Consider the following 15,659-nt stretch of genomic DNA (forward strand, 5'->3'; position numbering starts at 1 on the left):
CAGACACACACTCACTCAGAAGCACAAACACACACTCACACTCACTCAGAAGCACAGACAGACACTCACACTCAGAAGCATGGACACGCACTCACACTCAGTCAGAAACATGGACACAAACTCACACTCACTCAGAAGGACAGGTAAACACACACTCATTCTGAAGCATAGATACACACTCACAAAGAAACATGGACATGCGCTCACGCTCACTTCAGAAGCACAGAAACACACTTATACTCATTCAGAAGCACGGACACGTGCTCACACTCACTCAGAAGCATAGAGAAACTCATGCTCATTTCCCCACAAGAACAGAGACACTCTCACATTCACAGACACATTAGGAAACAGGCAAGCTATCGTTTCTGCAGATGCCGGAAATCCAGAGTAACACACACCAAATGCTGGAGGAACTCAGCAAGTCAGGCAGCAGCTATGGAAATGTTTCAGGCCGAGATCCTCCTTCAGGACTGGAAAGGAAGTGGGCAGAAACTCACAGACACTCATTCATACCTGATGCTTCAGTTGTGCAGGTCGTTAGGTTTATTAAGAAATATTACTAATGTACTTATGTGAGAAAAGTAGATGGAACAGTGAGAGAGAACAAGTTGCCAGATTACAGAGGTTGCTCCTGGACAGGTGTAGATGTGATTCCAGACCACAGATGCCTTGCAAATCACTTAGAGAGGCTGAAAGTGAGATGAGGGGAGAGATTAGTTTATTTGTCACATTAGAGAGGCTGAAAGTGAGATGAGGGGAGAGATTAGTTTATTTGTCACATGTACATTGAAACATACCGTGAAATACTGTATGTCATTTGCATCAAGTCACACCAAACGAGCGGAGGAACTCAACAGGTCAGGCAGCATCTATGGAGAGGAATAAACACCCATGAAGGGAGGTGCTGATGAGGAGTCTTGCCCAAAATGTGACTCTTTATCCCACTGCAGATGCTGACTGACCAGCTGGGTTCCTCCACATTCTCTGGGTTAATCTAGATTTTCAGAAGTGACAGGATCTCTTGTGCTCAGATTGAGTCATCACACTGACAGTGCCAACACAGCTTGCCCACAACGCATGAAAACTAACCACAAGCTGACGGAATGAGGGACAAAACCAAAGACCCAAAGCAAAACCACACAGAGAATGTGCAAACTCTTTAAAGTAGCAGCAGGAATCAGTCCCCGATTGGTGATCGTTGGTGTCGTTATAGCTAACCACAAGGTCACTCTGCTGCACGTGCACAGCTAAGCTATCAACAGTGGCTTTGCCAGTGACCCACACCAACAATCACACCCAGCACAGACAGCAAATACTCACACCCCAACAGAGAGAGCAAACACTCACGGTCCAGGAGGGGGAGAGAGGAAACACACAGTCCAGAGACAGACAGACAGACAGAGGGGGCAAACACTCACAGTCCAGGAGGGGGAGAGAGGAAACACACAGTCCAGAGAGAGACAGACAGAGGGGGCAAACACTCATGGGGGAGAGGAGGGAGGGGAGGGAGGGGAAGGAGAGGAGAGAGAACAAACACTCATACCCCAGAGAGAGAGCAAACACTCATAGTCCAGACATCAGGCAAACAATCACACCCCAGACAGAGAGAACAAGACCAACAGTGTTACCATGTTAGTTTCTTGATTCCAAAAATTTTAAATATATTTCCAGAAAGCCACAGCTGGCAGAAATTCACAGTCAGCAAGCTTTTTACTGTGCAGAGCATCTCTCAATGAGCCAGCACACTAGGCTGTCCTGCATCATCACTAAAATACAGGAACTCAGCAGGTCAGGCAGCATCTATGGAGAGGAATAAACTGTTGTCGTATCGGGCTAAGACCCTTCATCAGGACTGGAAAGCAGGCGGGGGAAAACCAGAGTAAGAAGACGGGTGAGAAGAAGGAGTCCAAGCCGGCAGGTGGTAGGTAAAACAAAGTGGTTGGTTTCCGGATTGGGAGATAAAGTGATAATCTGGGAGATGATAGGTGGAAAATGTGAAGAGCTGAAGAAGGAATCTGATAGGAGAGGAGTGTAGACCATGGGTGAAAGGGAATTTGGAGGGGAATCAGATGGAGGCAGTTGGCAAGTGAGGAGAAGAGAGGGGGTAAGAGGGGAGCCAGAGTGGGGAAATGAAATAGAAAGAAGTGGAGAGAAGAGAAATGACCAGAAGTTGATGTTCATGCCATCAAGTTGGAGGCCACCCAGACGGAATATGAGGTGCTGCTCCTCCAACCTTAAAGTCGCTTCACTGTGTTAGTGGAGGAGGCCTTAGACTGACATTTAGAAATGGGAATGGGGATTGGAATTAAAAAGGTCAGCCACCAGGAAATCTTGTCTGTTGTGGATGGAGCAAAAGTGCTCGGCAAAGCAGTCCCCCAGTCTAAATCAGGTCTCACTGATGTACACAATCATTATCTCGAATCGTCTTTTGTGTGTGCAGAGAAACAAGCCAGGGCTCTACCCAGTTATGCAAAAATATACAAAAATCTATCATACTTTAAAAATAAATCTTCTTTCAAAATATTTCCCAGTCAAGGATCCCATTGGCATTTTCTTATTGTCTTTGTGTGTAGCTGGGGTCCACTCCTTCGTATGCCAAGTTGGCAAAGACATGGTGTGAATAATTTTCATTCCAGCATAGTTCTGGTAGAGTTTTCATTTTTCCTTTGTTCCTCTTTCTTTTATTTCACACCATTGGTTGCAAACATCAGTGGCCCAAAGTGCAAAGAAAGTGCAGAGTTGGCAACTGTGACTCTAGCCTCCAGTAACCTTTAACCCTGAGACATGTCAGAGGTCTAGGGACACCAAGGTGTTTCTGGGTACAGTAGACAGTGAATAGACTTGAACCTGTAAAAGACAAAGTGGTATTTTATTGTTTTTTATTTACAGATACAGCACGATGACAGGCTCTTCTGGTCAACAAGCCTGTGCTGCCCAATTACACCCATGTGACGAAATAACTGACTGACTCATACGCCGTTGGAATTTGGGAGGAAACTGGAGCACCCGGAAGAAACCCATGCAGTCAGGGGGAGAACGCACGAACTCCTTACAATGGCGGGAATTGAACCCAGGTTTCTGGATCTGTAATAGCACTATGCTAACTGGAACGCTACAGGGCCGCTCCAACAATATATCTCACGGCGTATGACAGTGATATTAGGCCTGATTCTGATTCATCGGCCAGTTAAACTGAGTGTAATCTACACTGGGCCATTAAACCACTAACCTGTGCTTCGATGGAATGTGCGAAGAAACCACGGCTACCGGAGAAAACCTACAAAACCACAGGGAAAAGCGTAAATTCCACCCTCACAGGAATGCAGCTCTCCAGTGTTCGCTCGGTGGAAGAACAAGCTAGACCAGGACAATTTACCTTCAATCTGGTCACGACACTCAGGGACCTGGGTTAGATTATTACTTTTTTTTTCCCCCTCTCTTTGTGACTGTTTTTTTAATCTGAAATTATAGCCACAGGTGTTACTTGTGCTTTGTGCTGTGTGCTGTTGGTAATGTGCTTTGCACCTTGGCCCCAGAGGAATACTGTTTCTTTTGGCTCTCTTCATGTATGGTTAAATCATAATTAAACCTGAACTTGAGGATTGGCCCTGGCTCACTGGTGCTGTGAGAAGCAACTCTACCTCTGTAATATTACATTTTCTTTGCTTCACCGTTTCCCAGTGATGCCATCTTGTTTTCAACTCTGCCTCTCTCCATTATTCCATTAATGTCACTCCAGCGTTCCTTTTTACACCACTGCAGTTCTGTATCACAACCTTTGCACAATTCTGCCGTTCTCCGCTCTCCATTTATTGTTTTGTTTATTATTAACATGTACTTGCTAACGCTGTGAGCTTCATGCAAGTAAAGAATTCATTTATTGAGTACTGAGATACAGTGCAGAATAAGCCCTTCCAGTCCTTCGAGCCGTAGCCCCCGGCAACCCTAAAATTTAATCCTGACCTAACCACAGGACAATTTACAACGACCAACTAACCTGCCAAGCTGTACGTGTCTGGACTGTGGGAGGAATCTGGAGAAAACCCACGTGCACACAGGGAGGATGTACAGACTCCTTACAGATGACATCAAACTGAACTCTCTATACCAACACCCCAAGCTGCAATAGCATCGTGCTAACTGCTACACTACCATGTCTCCACAATTTCATTGGACCCCGCTGTATATCAAGATCAAGTTCAATTGTTAATCACCCATACACACCTATACAGCTAAACAAAACAGTGTTTCTCTGGGGTCAAGGTGCAAAACACGGTACATACTGTCACATGGAGCACACTGCACATACAGTCACAGAAAGTATATTAGCACAAATCCCTGAGTGGCAGGGATAGTGAGCGGGATGTTGCCTTGGAGCCACGTTTCTGCAAGAACAAGTACGCAGCAGTTCCTCATTTCGCCTTTTGCTCAGCTGCAGACAAAGGCAATGCAGCTAGTCTTCCAGGGAGTGGACACTGGAGTGCAGCCCTAACAGGAGAACCAGAATTCAGGGCAGTCTCAAACTCAGCATTCACTCCAGTGCACGTGTCATGCCTCTGTTCACTCCCACACCAGCTCCAGCACCTCCTCCCCTGGGTGGCTGTAACAGGCGACACTGAGGCATGAGGGCCTGGTCTGTGCAACAACTGAAGCCACACAGCTCCCCCACCGACAGTCTTGTCAATGAACTAGACTTCTGTATCACCAGTGTCCAACAGGGTCTTGCCATTGCAAAAAAAAACATTTAAGACAAGCACTTGCACCCTTTGTTGGACCCAGAGCAGCCACAGCAACCAAGTGCGCTGCTATCTTACTGAAAGAAGACTGCCAGTTCAGCAGAAAAGGTTACCGGCTACAGTCTACCATCACTGCAGGACTTAGAACATAGAAAGCCCTCAGCACAATACAGATCCTTCAGCCCACAATGCTGTGCCGAACATGTACTTACTTTAGAAATTACCTAGGGTTACCATAGCCCTCTATTTTTCTAAGATCCATGTACCTATCCAGGAGACTCTTAAAAGTCCCTATCATGTCCATCTCCACCACCGTCGCCGACACCATGCCCCCACCACTCTCTGCATAAAAAACTTACCCCTGACACCTCCTCTATACCTGCTTCTGAGCACCTTAAAACTGTGCCCTCTCACGCTAGCTAATTCAGCCCTGGGTAAAAGCCTTTGACTATCCACATGATCAATGCCTCTCATCATCTTATACATTTCTGTCAGGTCACTTCTCATCCTCTGTCGCTCCAAAGAGAAAAGGCCAAGTTCATTCAACCTATTCTCATAAGGCATGCTCCCCGATCCAGGCAACACCCTCGTAAATATCCTCTGCATCCTTTCTATAGTTTCCACATCCTTTCTGGAGTGAGGTGACCAGAACTGAGCACAGTACTCCGAGTGGGGTCTGACCAGGGTCCTATATCGCTGCAACATCACCTCTCGGCTCTTGAACTCAATCCCACGGTTGATGAAAGCCAATGCACTTTGTGTCCAGGACAAAGAAGCAAGCAGGAAAAATCATTGTGGGCACTACCCACTCTGCAAACTGCCTTTCCCAAAGCTCCCTTCCAAAAAGTGCTATAGGGCTATTAAAACAAAATCTTCGCACCATCTTAAAAGTTTCTTCCCCAGGCAGTTAATTTGATCTACCATTTTAGTTAGACCCCACCTCACTCTATTACCTCATTCACTGCACTGTAAACACTTTAATCCACTTATAATACTGTGTACATTGTAAGTACATGCTGGTATTGATGTATTTATACACATTTTATTCTACATTTGAACTTTAACTTCTAACTTTGTTTTTGTGATTTTTTATAATTGTTAAATGTTGCTGTTTTTTGTTGCATGTCATGCCCTGACCAACACACCACAGCGAATTCCTGATACGTTGTTGGATTAGTCTGTTTAATTGTTATTTTCTCTGCAATTTAACAACTAACTGTCTGCTTGTATCTTATATAACTACTTATTTACAGTTAACTCATTAGTACATTCCCTAGTGGTCACAGTATTTATATGCATTGTTTCAGTGTGTCCCCTAGTGGTTACAGTTCCTTGTATCATTCTGGAATGCTCTGGAGGGTTTTCTGCTATCATGTCATTTGAATAGGGACTATCTGATTGGTTAACTCTTATCTATATATTTCTTTTCTATGGTATAAGAGAGCTGAACACATGGCCCTGATATCTTTCAGTCTTGTCTCTGTTCTCTGCTCTTAGTCACTAGCCTCTGCCTCTCCGTGTTTCTGATTCTTTTTGTTCTATTAATGCTTCATAAAACAATTAAGAAGCAACATATTTTATGCCTCTTCCCTGACTTCCAAAAAAATCTTGGATTAAAACGTTAGAATCCAACATGCAAATATCTTTGGTGCATGACCCTGGGTGGGCGAGAAGGTCCAGCAAGGAAGGGAATCCGTCACCCAGCCTGCATGTGACCCCAGACCCACCACAATGAGGTTGACTCCTCACTGCTGTCCCAATTCAGGGGCAAAGAAGGATGGATAGTAAGTGCTAGCACGCCAGTGATGAGATAAGGAGGCAAAAAAAATGAAGGAGCAGGGATATCCTGGAAGGAGGGGTGAAGGAGACTGCGCAAGAGGGGCAGAATATGGTGGGATTCGAGGCATTACTGAGTGGAGTCAGTGAGCAAAGGGGTGGACAGAGAAATGGGGCAGTGCCAATGTGACATGGACCATAGTGTCTCACGTTGCAAATTTTACAGAGGGGAGAGGGAACATACCATGAGAGGGACATAACTGAAAATCAGAAAAAAATTGCAGATTTGTCAAAGCCAGAAAATGCTGGAATCACTCAGCAGGTCAAACAGCTCCTGCAGAGAGAGGAACAGAGTCATTGTTGTGGGTCTAATGGCCTTCATCTGATTTTCCATTGAAGATGCTACCGCTGCTCCCTTCTCCACAGATTCTGCCCAACCAGCTGAGTATCCCCCGGAGCTCTCCGACCAGCCCAGTGCCCCCGGAACTCTCCGACCAGCCCAGTGCCCCCGGGGCTCTCCGACCAGCCCAGTGCCCCCGGGGCTCTCCGACCAGCCCAGTGCCCCCGGGGCTCTCCGACCAGCCCAGTGCCCCCGGAACTCTCCGACCAGCCCAGTGCCCCCGGGGCTCTCCGACCAGCCCAGTGCCCCCGGGGCTCTCTACTTTTTCTGGAGGGATGGAAACAATGGGGCTTCAACCAAAAAGCACTGTAGGAACTCAGCAGGTCAGGCAGCATTCATGGAAAGGAACAATCAATGTTTCAGGCTGAGGCTCTTCATCAGGACTGGAAAAGATGAGGGAAGAAGCCAGAATAAGAAGTTGGAGGGGGAGGGGAGAAGTTAAAAACTGGAAGGTCATAGGTGAAGCCAATGGGTGGGGAAGAGGTGAAGTAAGAAGCTGGGAGGTGATAGGTGGAAAAGGTAAAGGGCTGAAGAAGAAGGAATCTGATAGGAGAGGAGAGTGGACCATGGGAGAAAGGGAGTGAGGAGGGGACCAGGGAGAGGTGAAAGACAGGCCAAGAGAAGAGAAGATGTTAGACTGGAGTCAGAGAGGAATGAAAGAAGAGGGAAGGGGAGAAGAGAAAAATTACCAATTTAGAAAAATCAATGTTCATGCCATCAAGTTGGGGGGCTACCCAGGCGGAATATGAGGTGTTGCTCCTCCACCCTGAGGGTGGCCTCATCGTGGCATTTCAGCTTCAGCTGCGGGTGAGGTGAGGTGAGGCAGCCCACTAAGACCTCTGAGCAGCGGCAGAGTGGTAACATCCATTGGGGTTAGGATGAGGGTCACACTGTAAATGAGATCAGTTGCAATGTCCAGAACAGATGGCTGCAATCCGAGGGCCAATCTTAATCAAGCCAATTCCTCCAAGGACACAGCAGATTCAAATGAACTCACCTAGAAGGGTCCTCATCAACAGAAAATGATCCCTTCATCTCAATGATATTCCTTTTGTTCTCAAATGTTCCGTAACTTAAAGTGACCTAGAAGTAAACATATTAATTTAAAAATCTGTTTCCTGTTAGCTTGTTCTGCTGAGATGTGAATGATTTCACGATTTACGTCACTAAAACCTCTCATTGACTATCTAAGCAAACTCAATACAATCATCTAGTCTAATCAATGACAATCTCAACCCATCTTCAATGTTGTCAGCCACAACTTAAACCCGTTGCCGACCACGATCCAGCCCACTGTCACAAGCCCCATAGCCAATATCCTCTGGATCCAGCTTCACCTCTTCCATAACCACAATCCATCCCACTGTCACAAGCCCCATAGCCAATATCCTCTGGATCCAGCTTCACCTCTTCCATAACCACGATTCATCCACTGTTCACAAGCCCCATAGCCAATATCCTCTGGATCCAGCTTCACCTCTTCCATAACCACAATCCATCCCACTGTCACAAGCCCCATAGCCAATATCCTCTGGATCCAGCTTCACCTCTTCCATAACCACGATTCATCCACTGTTCACAAGCCCCATAGCCAATATCCTCTGGATCCAGCTTCACCTCTTCCATAACCACAATCCATCCCACTGTCACAAGCCCCATAGCCAATATCCTCTGGATCCAGCTTCACCTCTTCCATAACCACAATCCATCCCACTGTCACAAGCCCCATAGCCAATATCCTCTGGATCCAGCTTCACCTCTTCCATAACCACGATTCATCCACTGTTCACAAGCCCCATAGCCAATATCCTCTGGATCCAGCTTCACCTCTTCCATAACCACAATCCATCCCACTGTCACAAGCCCCATAGCCAATATCCTCTGGATCCAGCTTCACCTCTTCCATAACCACAATCCATCCCACTGTCACAAGCCCCATAGCCAATATCCTCTGGATCCAGCTTCACCTCTTCCATAACCACGATTCATCCACTGTTCACAAGCCCCATAGCCAATATCCTCTGGATCCAGCTTCACCTCTTCCATAACCACAATCCATCCCACTGTCACAAGCCCCATAGCCAATATCCTCTGGATCCAGCTTCACCTCTTCCATAACCACAATCCATCCCACTGTCACAAGCCCCATAGCCAATATCCTCTGGATCCAGCTTCACCTCTTCCATAACCACGATTCATCCACTGTTCACAAGCCCCATAGCCAATATCCTCTGGATCCAGCTTCACCTCTTCCATAACCACAATCCATCCCACTGTCACAAGCCCCATTCCCAATGTCCTCTAGAACCACCTTCAACTTTCCCCATCCACAATCCATTCCACTGTTCACAAGCCCCTTGTCTCTATTCCCTTCTATGACAATACTAAATATGTCCCTAGTCCGATAAATTGAGTCACCATCTGCCTTGTCATGACCTGGCACTTTATTGTTTATCTGCTCTGCATTGTCTCTGTCGCTGTTATACTTTATTCTGCATTGTTATTGTTTTACCTTGTTCTACCTCAATGCTCTGTGTAATGATCTGATCTGTATCAACAGTATGCAAGACAAGCTTTTCTCTGTATCTTGGTACCTGTGACAATAATAAGCCAATTCCAATTCCAATACCCTCTACAAGAGTCACACTGCGTTGGGCAGAGTGTTGCCTGGTCATACCGACTCAGGGGACCAGGGTTACACACCTGGCTTTTAATCTGGGCTCTGGAAACCAGCTGCAGGTTCTCCAGGTGCGAATGGAAAAGTGGACTTCGGATCAGGCGCACGCCCAGGATGGCCTCGACGATGTAACCAATGGTGCAGTCGTCAGGGAGACGGATTCTCTCCGCCGTGTTCATAAAATGCCCGTTGCTGGCCGGAAAAAGAAAGTAGTTAGCTCCTTCAATAGCACTTGTTTAAATTGACTCTTTAGTTCAGAAGTCAAGGCTATGGACCAAGTGTTGGTAAATCAGATTATTTACTTTTATTTACATAGACACAGTACAGTAACAGGCCCTTCCAGCCCAGCGAGTCTGTGCCAACCAATTGCACTCATGTGACCAGTTAACATACCAACCCTCATGTCTTCAGACTGTGAGAAGAAACTGGAGCATCCAGAGGAAACCCATGTGGTCACAGGGAGAATGTACTAACTGTTCACAGACAATCGCTGGGGCTGTAATAGCGTTACCCTAACCGTGCTGCTCCATGGATACGAGGGATCAGAAGGTCTGTTTGATTCTCCCTCTCCCTGGTGGTTATTCCACAGGGGTTAGCCGTGTTTCCTCTCCCCCCTCCACCCCCTCCACCCCGGGTGTGGCTAATCTCCGGGCTATTTGAATGGCACTTCTGTCACCAGTATTGCTGGGGAAAGTGGCTGAAGCAGGAAGAATAACAGCTTTATTTATAGATTGATTGATTGCTCATAATAGAATGGAATAGAGACTTCCAGACCTTCAAGCCACACCACCCAGCAAGCCCCGATTTAACCCTAACCTAATCATGGTTCAATTATAATAACTAATTTAAAAACAGTTGGGGCAGGAAAGTTACAGAGGGTGTTGGATTTGGATGTAGAATTTTTGTTTGTCTTGCATTTTTCTTGTATTTTAACTTTCCTATGCTTGCTTATAATTTTTATATAATTACCTATATATGAGTAATTGTTCGGCGAATTTACCTATAATTGTAATATAGCTGAACCTGCATTTTTTCTAGAAACTTCTTGGTATTTCTGTGGAAGGTGTCACATCATTTGAATCTGCCTGTTTCATAGGTTACACCATGTTTTATCTCCAGTCTGACTGCAAGTTAACCACAATTTTTTCATCTTTGTCTTCTTGGTTCTTTTACAGTGCCAGCGATTAGTCTTTGGGCAGGGCCACTGCCCGCGAGGAGTTGGTACATTTTCTCAGTAACTGCATCAGTTTCCTCTGGGTGCTCCGGTTTCCTCTCACTTTCCGACCACGCACAGGTTAAGGTTACTGAGCTGTCGGCATGCGACACTGGCACCCGAAGGGTGGCGATGCTTCTGGGCTGCACCCAGCACATGCTCGGACTGTGTCGGCCATTGGCACAAGTAACACATTTCACTACAACGCACACAGAATGCTGGAGGCTCTCGGCAGGTCAGGCAGCATCTGTGGAAAAGAGTACAGTCAACGTTTCAGGCCGAGACCCTTCGGCAGGACTGAGAAGGAAAGGGGAAGATGGCAGAATAAAAAGGGGGGGGGGAGGGGGAGGGGGCTAGCTGGAAGGTGATAGAAGAAGCCAAGTGGGTGGGAGAAGTCAAGGGCTGGAGAAGAAAGAATCTGATAGGGAAGGAGAGTGGACAATAGGAGAAAGGGAAGGAGGAGGGGACCCAGGGGAAGAAATAGGAAGGTGAGAAGAGGTTTGTTTCAATGGTTGTTTCGATGATTTGATAAACATGAGACAAATAAAGCCAATCTTTATCTTAAACAGAAGAGGTTTTGTACTTGCTGGAAATCCAGCACGTGTCCTGATGAAAGGTGTCAGCCCGAAACATCGACGGTTTATTCATTTCCGTAGACACTGCCTGACCTGCTGAGTTCCTCCAGCATTTTGTGTGTCACTGATCATGTTTACCCAATGATGGGCAAGGATCGTGCAAAACTTCACACCAGGGGTCAACAGGAAACTGATGTGAAGGTCCCAGTCGACAAAGTTTAGTGCAGGGCATCACTGGATAAATGTTTCATCAAGTCCTCCAGTGATGTCAGACACCTACCTGGCCCAGGGTATCATCTTCAATGCCAAGCCACGGCTGATACAGAAGCCAGCACCTCCCGTGGCAAACCAAAAGTGCACCGATTTCTGTAAAAACAAGAACAAACATTCTTATCCTCCTCGCTCCAGAGAAAACAAACCCCTCTTCTCTGATCTGCCCAGGGAAAATAGACCCCATTTCTCTGATCTCTCCTCATAACTCTTGACCTCACAATTAACCTTGCCATGGTCCAGACACCTTGTCTGCCTGCTCTGCATTTTCTCAGCTACTGTAACAATTTATTCTGCATTCCCTTACTGTTTTCCCCTTGATGTGATGAAATAACCTGTGTGGACAGTGTGTTTCGGGCGCCAAGGTAGCATCGTGCTTAGCGTGACACTATTACAGCTCGGGGCATCAGAATTCAGAGTTCAGTTCCAATGTTCTCTGTAACGAGTTTGTACGTCCTCCCTGTGGAATGCGTGGGTTTTCCCTGGGTGCTCTGGTTTCCTCCCACAGTCCAAAGGTGTACTGGTTAGTACGTTAAATTGTCATTATAAATTGTCGTGCGATTAGGATAGGGTTAAATTGGGGGTTGCTAGGCAACGCGGCTCAAAGGGCTAGAAAGGTTTATTCTGCATTGTATCTCAATAAATTTAATAAAGCAATGTTTTTTCTATATATGTACCAATTTATCAATTCCTACTGGTACGTCTAAAACCTCCTGTTATTTATCCAGAACCTGTTGATATTTTTTACTTTTTCTTTCTCTTAACGCTACTGTGTCTTGGGTGCACTGACCACTGGCACAGTCCTCATATTCCTCATTGGTCACGTGGTCCTCATGGTCACATGGGCCAAAGAGCAACATGATAGATAGCAGCTCGCATAATGCTTCATGGCACCAGTGATCAGGGTTCAATTCCTACTGCTGACTGCAAGCAGTTTGTACATTTTCCCCATGACTGTGTGGCTTTCCTCCCACATTCCAAAGATGTATGGGTTGGGGTTATTGAGTAGTGGGCAAGCTGTGCTGGTGGGGCTGCCCCCAGTGCATCGTCGGTCTGCATTGGTCATTGACACAAGGTGGTGCATTTCACTGTATGTTTTGATGTAAGGTGACTATTTTCACTCTAATTTTCACTATGGATGTCCAGTCCCTATACCTCCACCTCCCATCAGGAGGGCCTTAAAGCTCTTCCTTTCCTTTCTGGACAGCAGACCCAACCAGTTCCCCTCCAGTAGCACTCTCTGACAGAACTAGTCCTCACACTCAATAACTTCCCCTTCCTCCAAACGAAAGGTGTAGCCACGGGCACTCGCATGGGCCCCAGCTATGTCTGCCTTTTTGTCGGCTACGTGGAACAGTCTGTGCTTCAAGTCTACACTAGTATCACTCCCCAACTCTTCCTATGCTACATTGACAACTCCTATCAGATTCCCCCTTCTCCACCATTCTTTCTCTTTCAACAATCAACTTCCCAGCTCTTTACTTCACTCCCTCCCCACTCACGGTTTCACCTATCACCTGCCACCTTGTACTTCTTCCTCCCCTCCCCCCACCTTCTTACTCTGACCTCTCTTCCTTTCCAGTCCTGATGAAGTGTCTCGGCCCAAAACATCGACAGTTCACTCTTTTCCATAGATGCTGCCTGGCCTGCTGAGTTCCTCCAGAATTCTGAGTGTGTTGCTTGTGACTAATAAAGATAAACTTTTTTAATCTTTGGTACTGTATTGACAAGGGCCCCTTTCAATCACAGAGGGGGTTTGATTGGTTGGATGGTTCTAGGCTTTATATCTTTCATGCCCTTCCCCTTGTTCCTTAGACTGAACACCTCCTTCACCTGGTTCCACCTGACCCATATACCTGGCATTCTCCTCTCTCAGTTCACCTATCCTATCCCCTCTTCCATCTGGTTTCACTATCAGCCCCTCATCCCTCCCTCATTTGGTTCCACCTATCACCTACGACCTGCCTTCCCCTTCCTTCTCACTTATATATAGTGACCATCTCACCTCTTGTACTGTCAATGCTGAAGCAGGAATCGTTGACCACCCTTTGCCTCTTCAGATGTTACTCCACCCTTCAGCCTGTTATTTTTCCACTCCAGATTCCAGCATCTCCAGTGGCCACTGCCATTGGGAAGGAGGTACAGGAGCCTCAGGACTTACGCCACCCAATCCAGGAACAGTCATTACTCCTCAGCCATCAGCTCTTGATAATCACTCAACTTCACTCGCCCTATCACTGAACTGTTCCCACAACCTTTTAAGGACTCTTCATCTCACGTCCTCAATATTTATTGTTTATTTAATTATTTTTTTCTTTTGTATTTGCAGAGGTTGATATCTGTTTCATATTGCTTGTTTGACATCCTATTGGGTGCAGTCTTTCATTGATTCTATTGTGTTTCTTGTATTTACTGTGAATGCCTGAAAGAAAATTAAGCTTAGGGTTGTACACTGTGACATATATGTACCCTTGTTAATAAAATGAAGCTTAGGGTTGTATACTGTGACATATATGTACCCTTGTTAATAAAATTTATGGTGACATACATGTACCTTGTTAATAAATTTACCCTGAACTTTTGTGCTGTCTTTCCCCATATCCTTGCTACCTGCACCTACACACTTCTGCCACTAGATGGAGCTTCATCCAACACCAACACATCACAAACTAACACACAAGAGAGAAGAGAAAGGAGCGGGAACCAGCCACTCGGCCTCTCGGTTCTGTCCTACTAAATCAATGAGATCATGGCTGACCAACCTCAGGTCTCATCACCCTATCGCTCAGTTCCCAGATCCCACATACTTTAAGAAGACCACTATCGTCCCGGTACCTGAGAAAACCAAGATAACGTACCTAGACAACTGGCAACCTGTGGCCCTGACACATACCATCATGAAGAGCTTGAATTTCAAAGAGAGATTTCACAAACTACCTTGATTGATGATTTTGCATCTTATCATTTACCTGCACTGCACTTTCTCTGTAACCGTACACCTTACTCTGCACTGTTATTGTCAAGATTGAAGATTGTTTAATGTCATTTCCAGTACACGGGTGTAAAGGAGAACAAAATAATTGTTACTCCAGATCAGAGTACAAAAAAAACACAACAAGATGAGGAAAAATAATTTTAAAAAACACAATGAACATGTAAATGGATAAGAAAACTCATATACACTGATTGATTGCATGTCCATAAAGTAATGCTAGGCACAGGTGTGTCTGTACATAAGGAGACTCTGATGGGAAATGATAAAGTAGTGGTGGTTGGGGGTGTGGAGAGGTGGGTTAGTGGGTGGAGGTGTTGATCAGCCTTACTGCTTGGGGAAAGTAACAGATTTTGAGTCCAGTAGTCCTGGCATGGACTCTGTTTTGTTCTACCTCAATGTACTGTGAAACAAATGCAGAACGTAGAATATAGAACAGTATAGCACAGGAACAGGCCATTTGCCCCACAATGTTGTGCTGAACCAGCTAAAAAGCAAATCAAATGTCCATATCCTTCCATCTTCTTCACATCCATGTGTCTATCCAAATGTCCCTTATAAGCCTCGAATGTATTTGCCTCTACCATCATACCAGGCAGTGCATTCAGGCATCCACCATTTTCTGAGTAAAAAAACTTACCCCTCACATCCCCCTTGAATCGACCCCCTCTCATCTTCAATGCATGGCCTCTGACATTTGAACCCTGGGAAACAGATACTCTCTGTCCACTCCATTTGTCATTGTCATAATCTTGTAAACTTCTATCAGATCTCCTCTTAGCCTCCGATGCTCCAACAAGATAATCCAAGTTTATCCAGCCTCCTGTGATAGCTCGTGCCCTCCAAACCAGGCAGTGCCCTGGTAAATCTCTTCTGCACCCTCTCCAAAGCCTCAACGTCCGTCCTATCTTGGGGCAATCAGAACAGTATGCAATACTCCAGATGCGGCCCAGCCAGGGTTTTACAAAGTGGCAACATAACCTCCTGACTTGAACTCAGTGCCTTGACTAGTAAAAG

General features: G+C 46.0%; 1 protein-coding gene across 1 annotated transcript in view; it reads right to left on the reverse strand.

Annotated features, from left to right (window-relative positions):
• Nucleotides 1–754: 754 nt before the first annotated feature.
• LOC140204989 (beta-1,3-N-acetylglucosaminyltransferase lunatic fringe-like) overlaps nucleotides 755–15,659 on the reverse strand; it is a 46,524-nt gene continuing 31,619 nt past the window's right edge. The window contains exons 5-8 of the mRNA XM_072272033.1: nucleotides 11,661–11,746; nucleotides 9,619–9,784; nucleotides 7,913–7,998; nucleotides 755–2,850 (exon numbers count right to left, since the gene is read on the reverse strand). Coding sequence (XP_072128134.1) covers nucleotides 2,799–2,850; nucleotides 7,913–7,998; nucleotides 9,619–9,784; nucleotides 11,661–11,746 — 390 coding nt within the window. The 3' untranslated portion in view covers nucleotides 755–2,798. The remainder of the gene's footprint in view (nucleotides 2,851–7,912; nucleotides 7,999–9,618; nucleotides 9,785–11,660; nucleotides 11,747–15,659) is intronic.

The sequence above is a fragment of the Mobula birostris genome, chromosome 11 (genome assembly GCF_030028105.1).
Source record: "Mobula birostris isolate sMobBir1 chromosome 11, sMobBir1.hap1, whole genome shotgun sequence".
NCBI lineage: Eukaryota > Metazoa > Chordata > Chondrichthyes > Myliobatiformes > Myliobatidae > Mobula > Mobula birostris.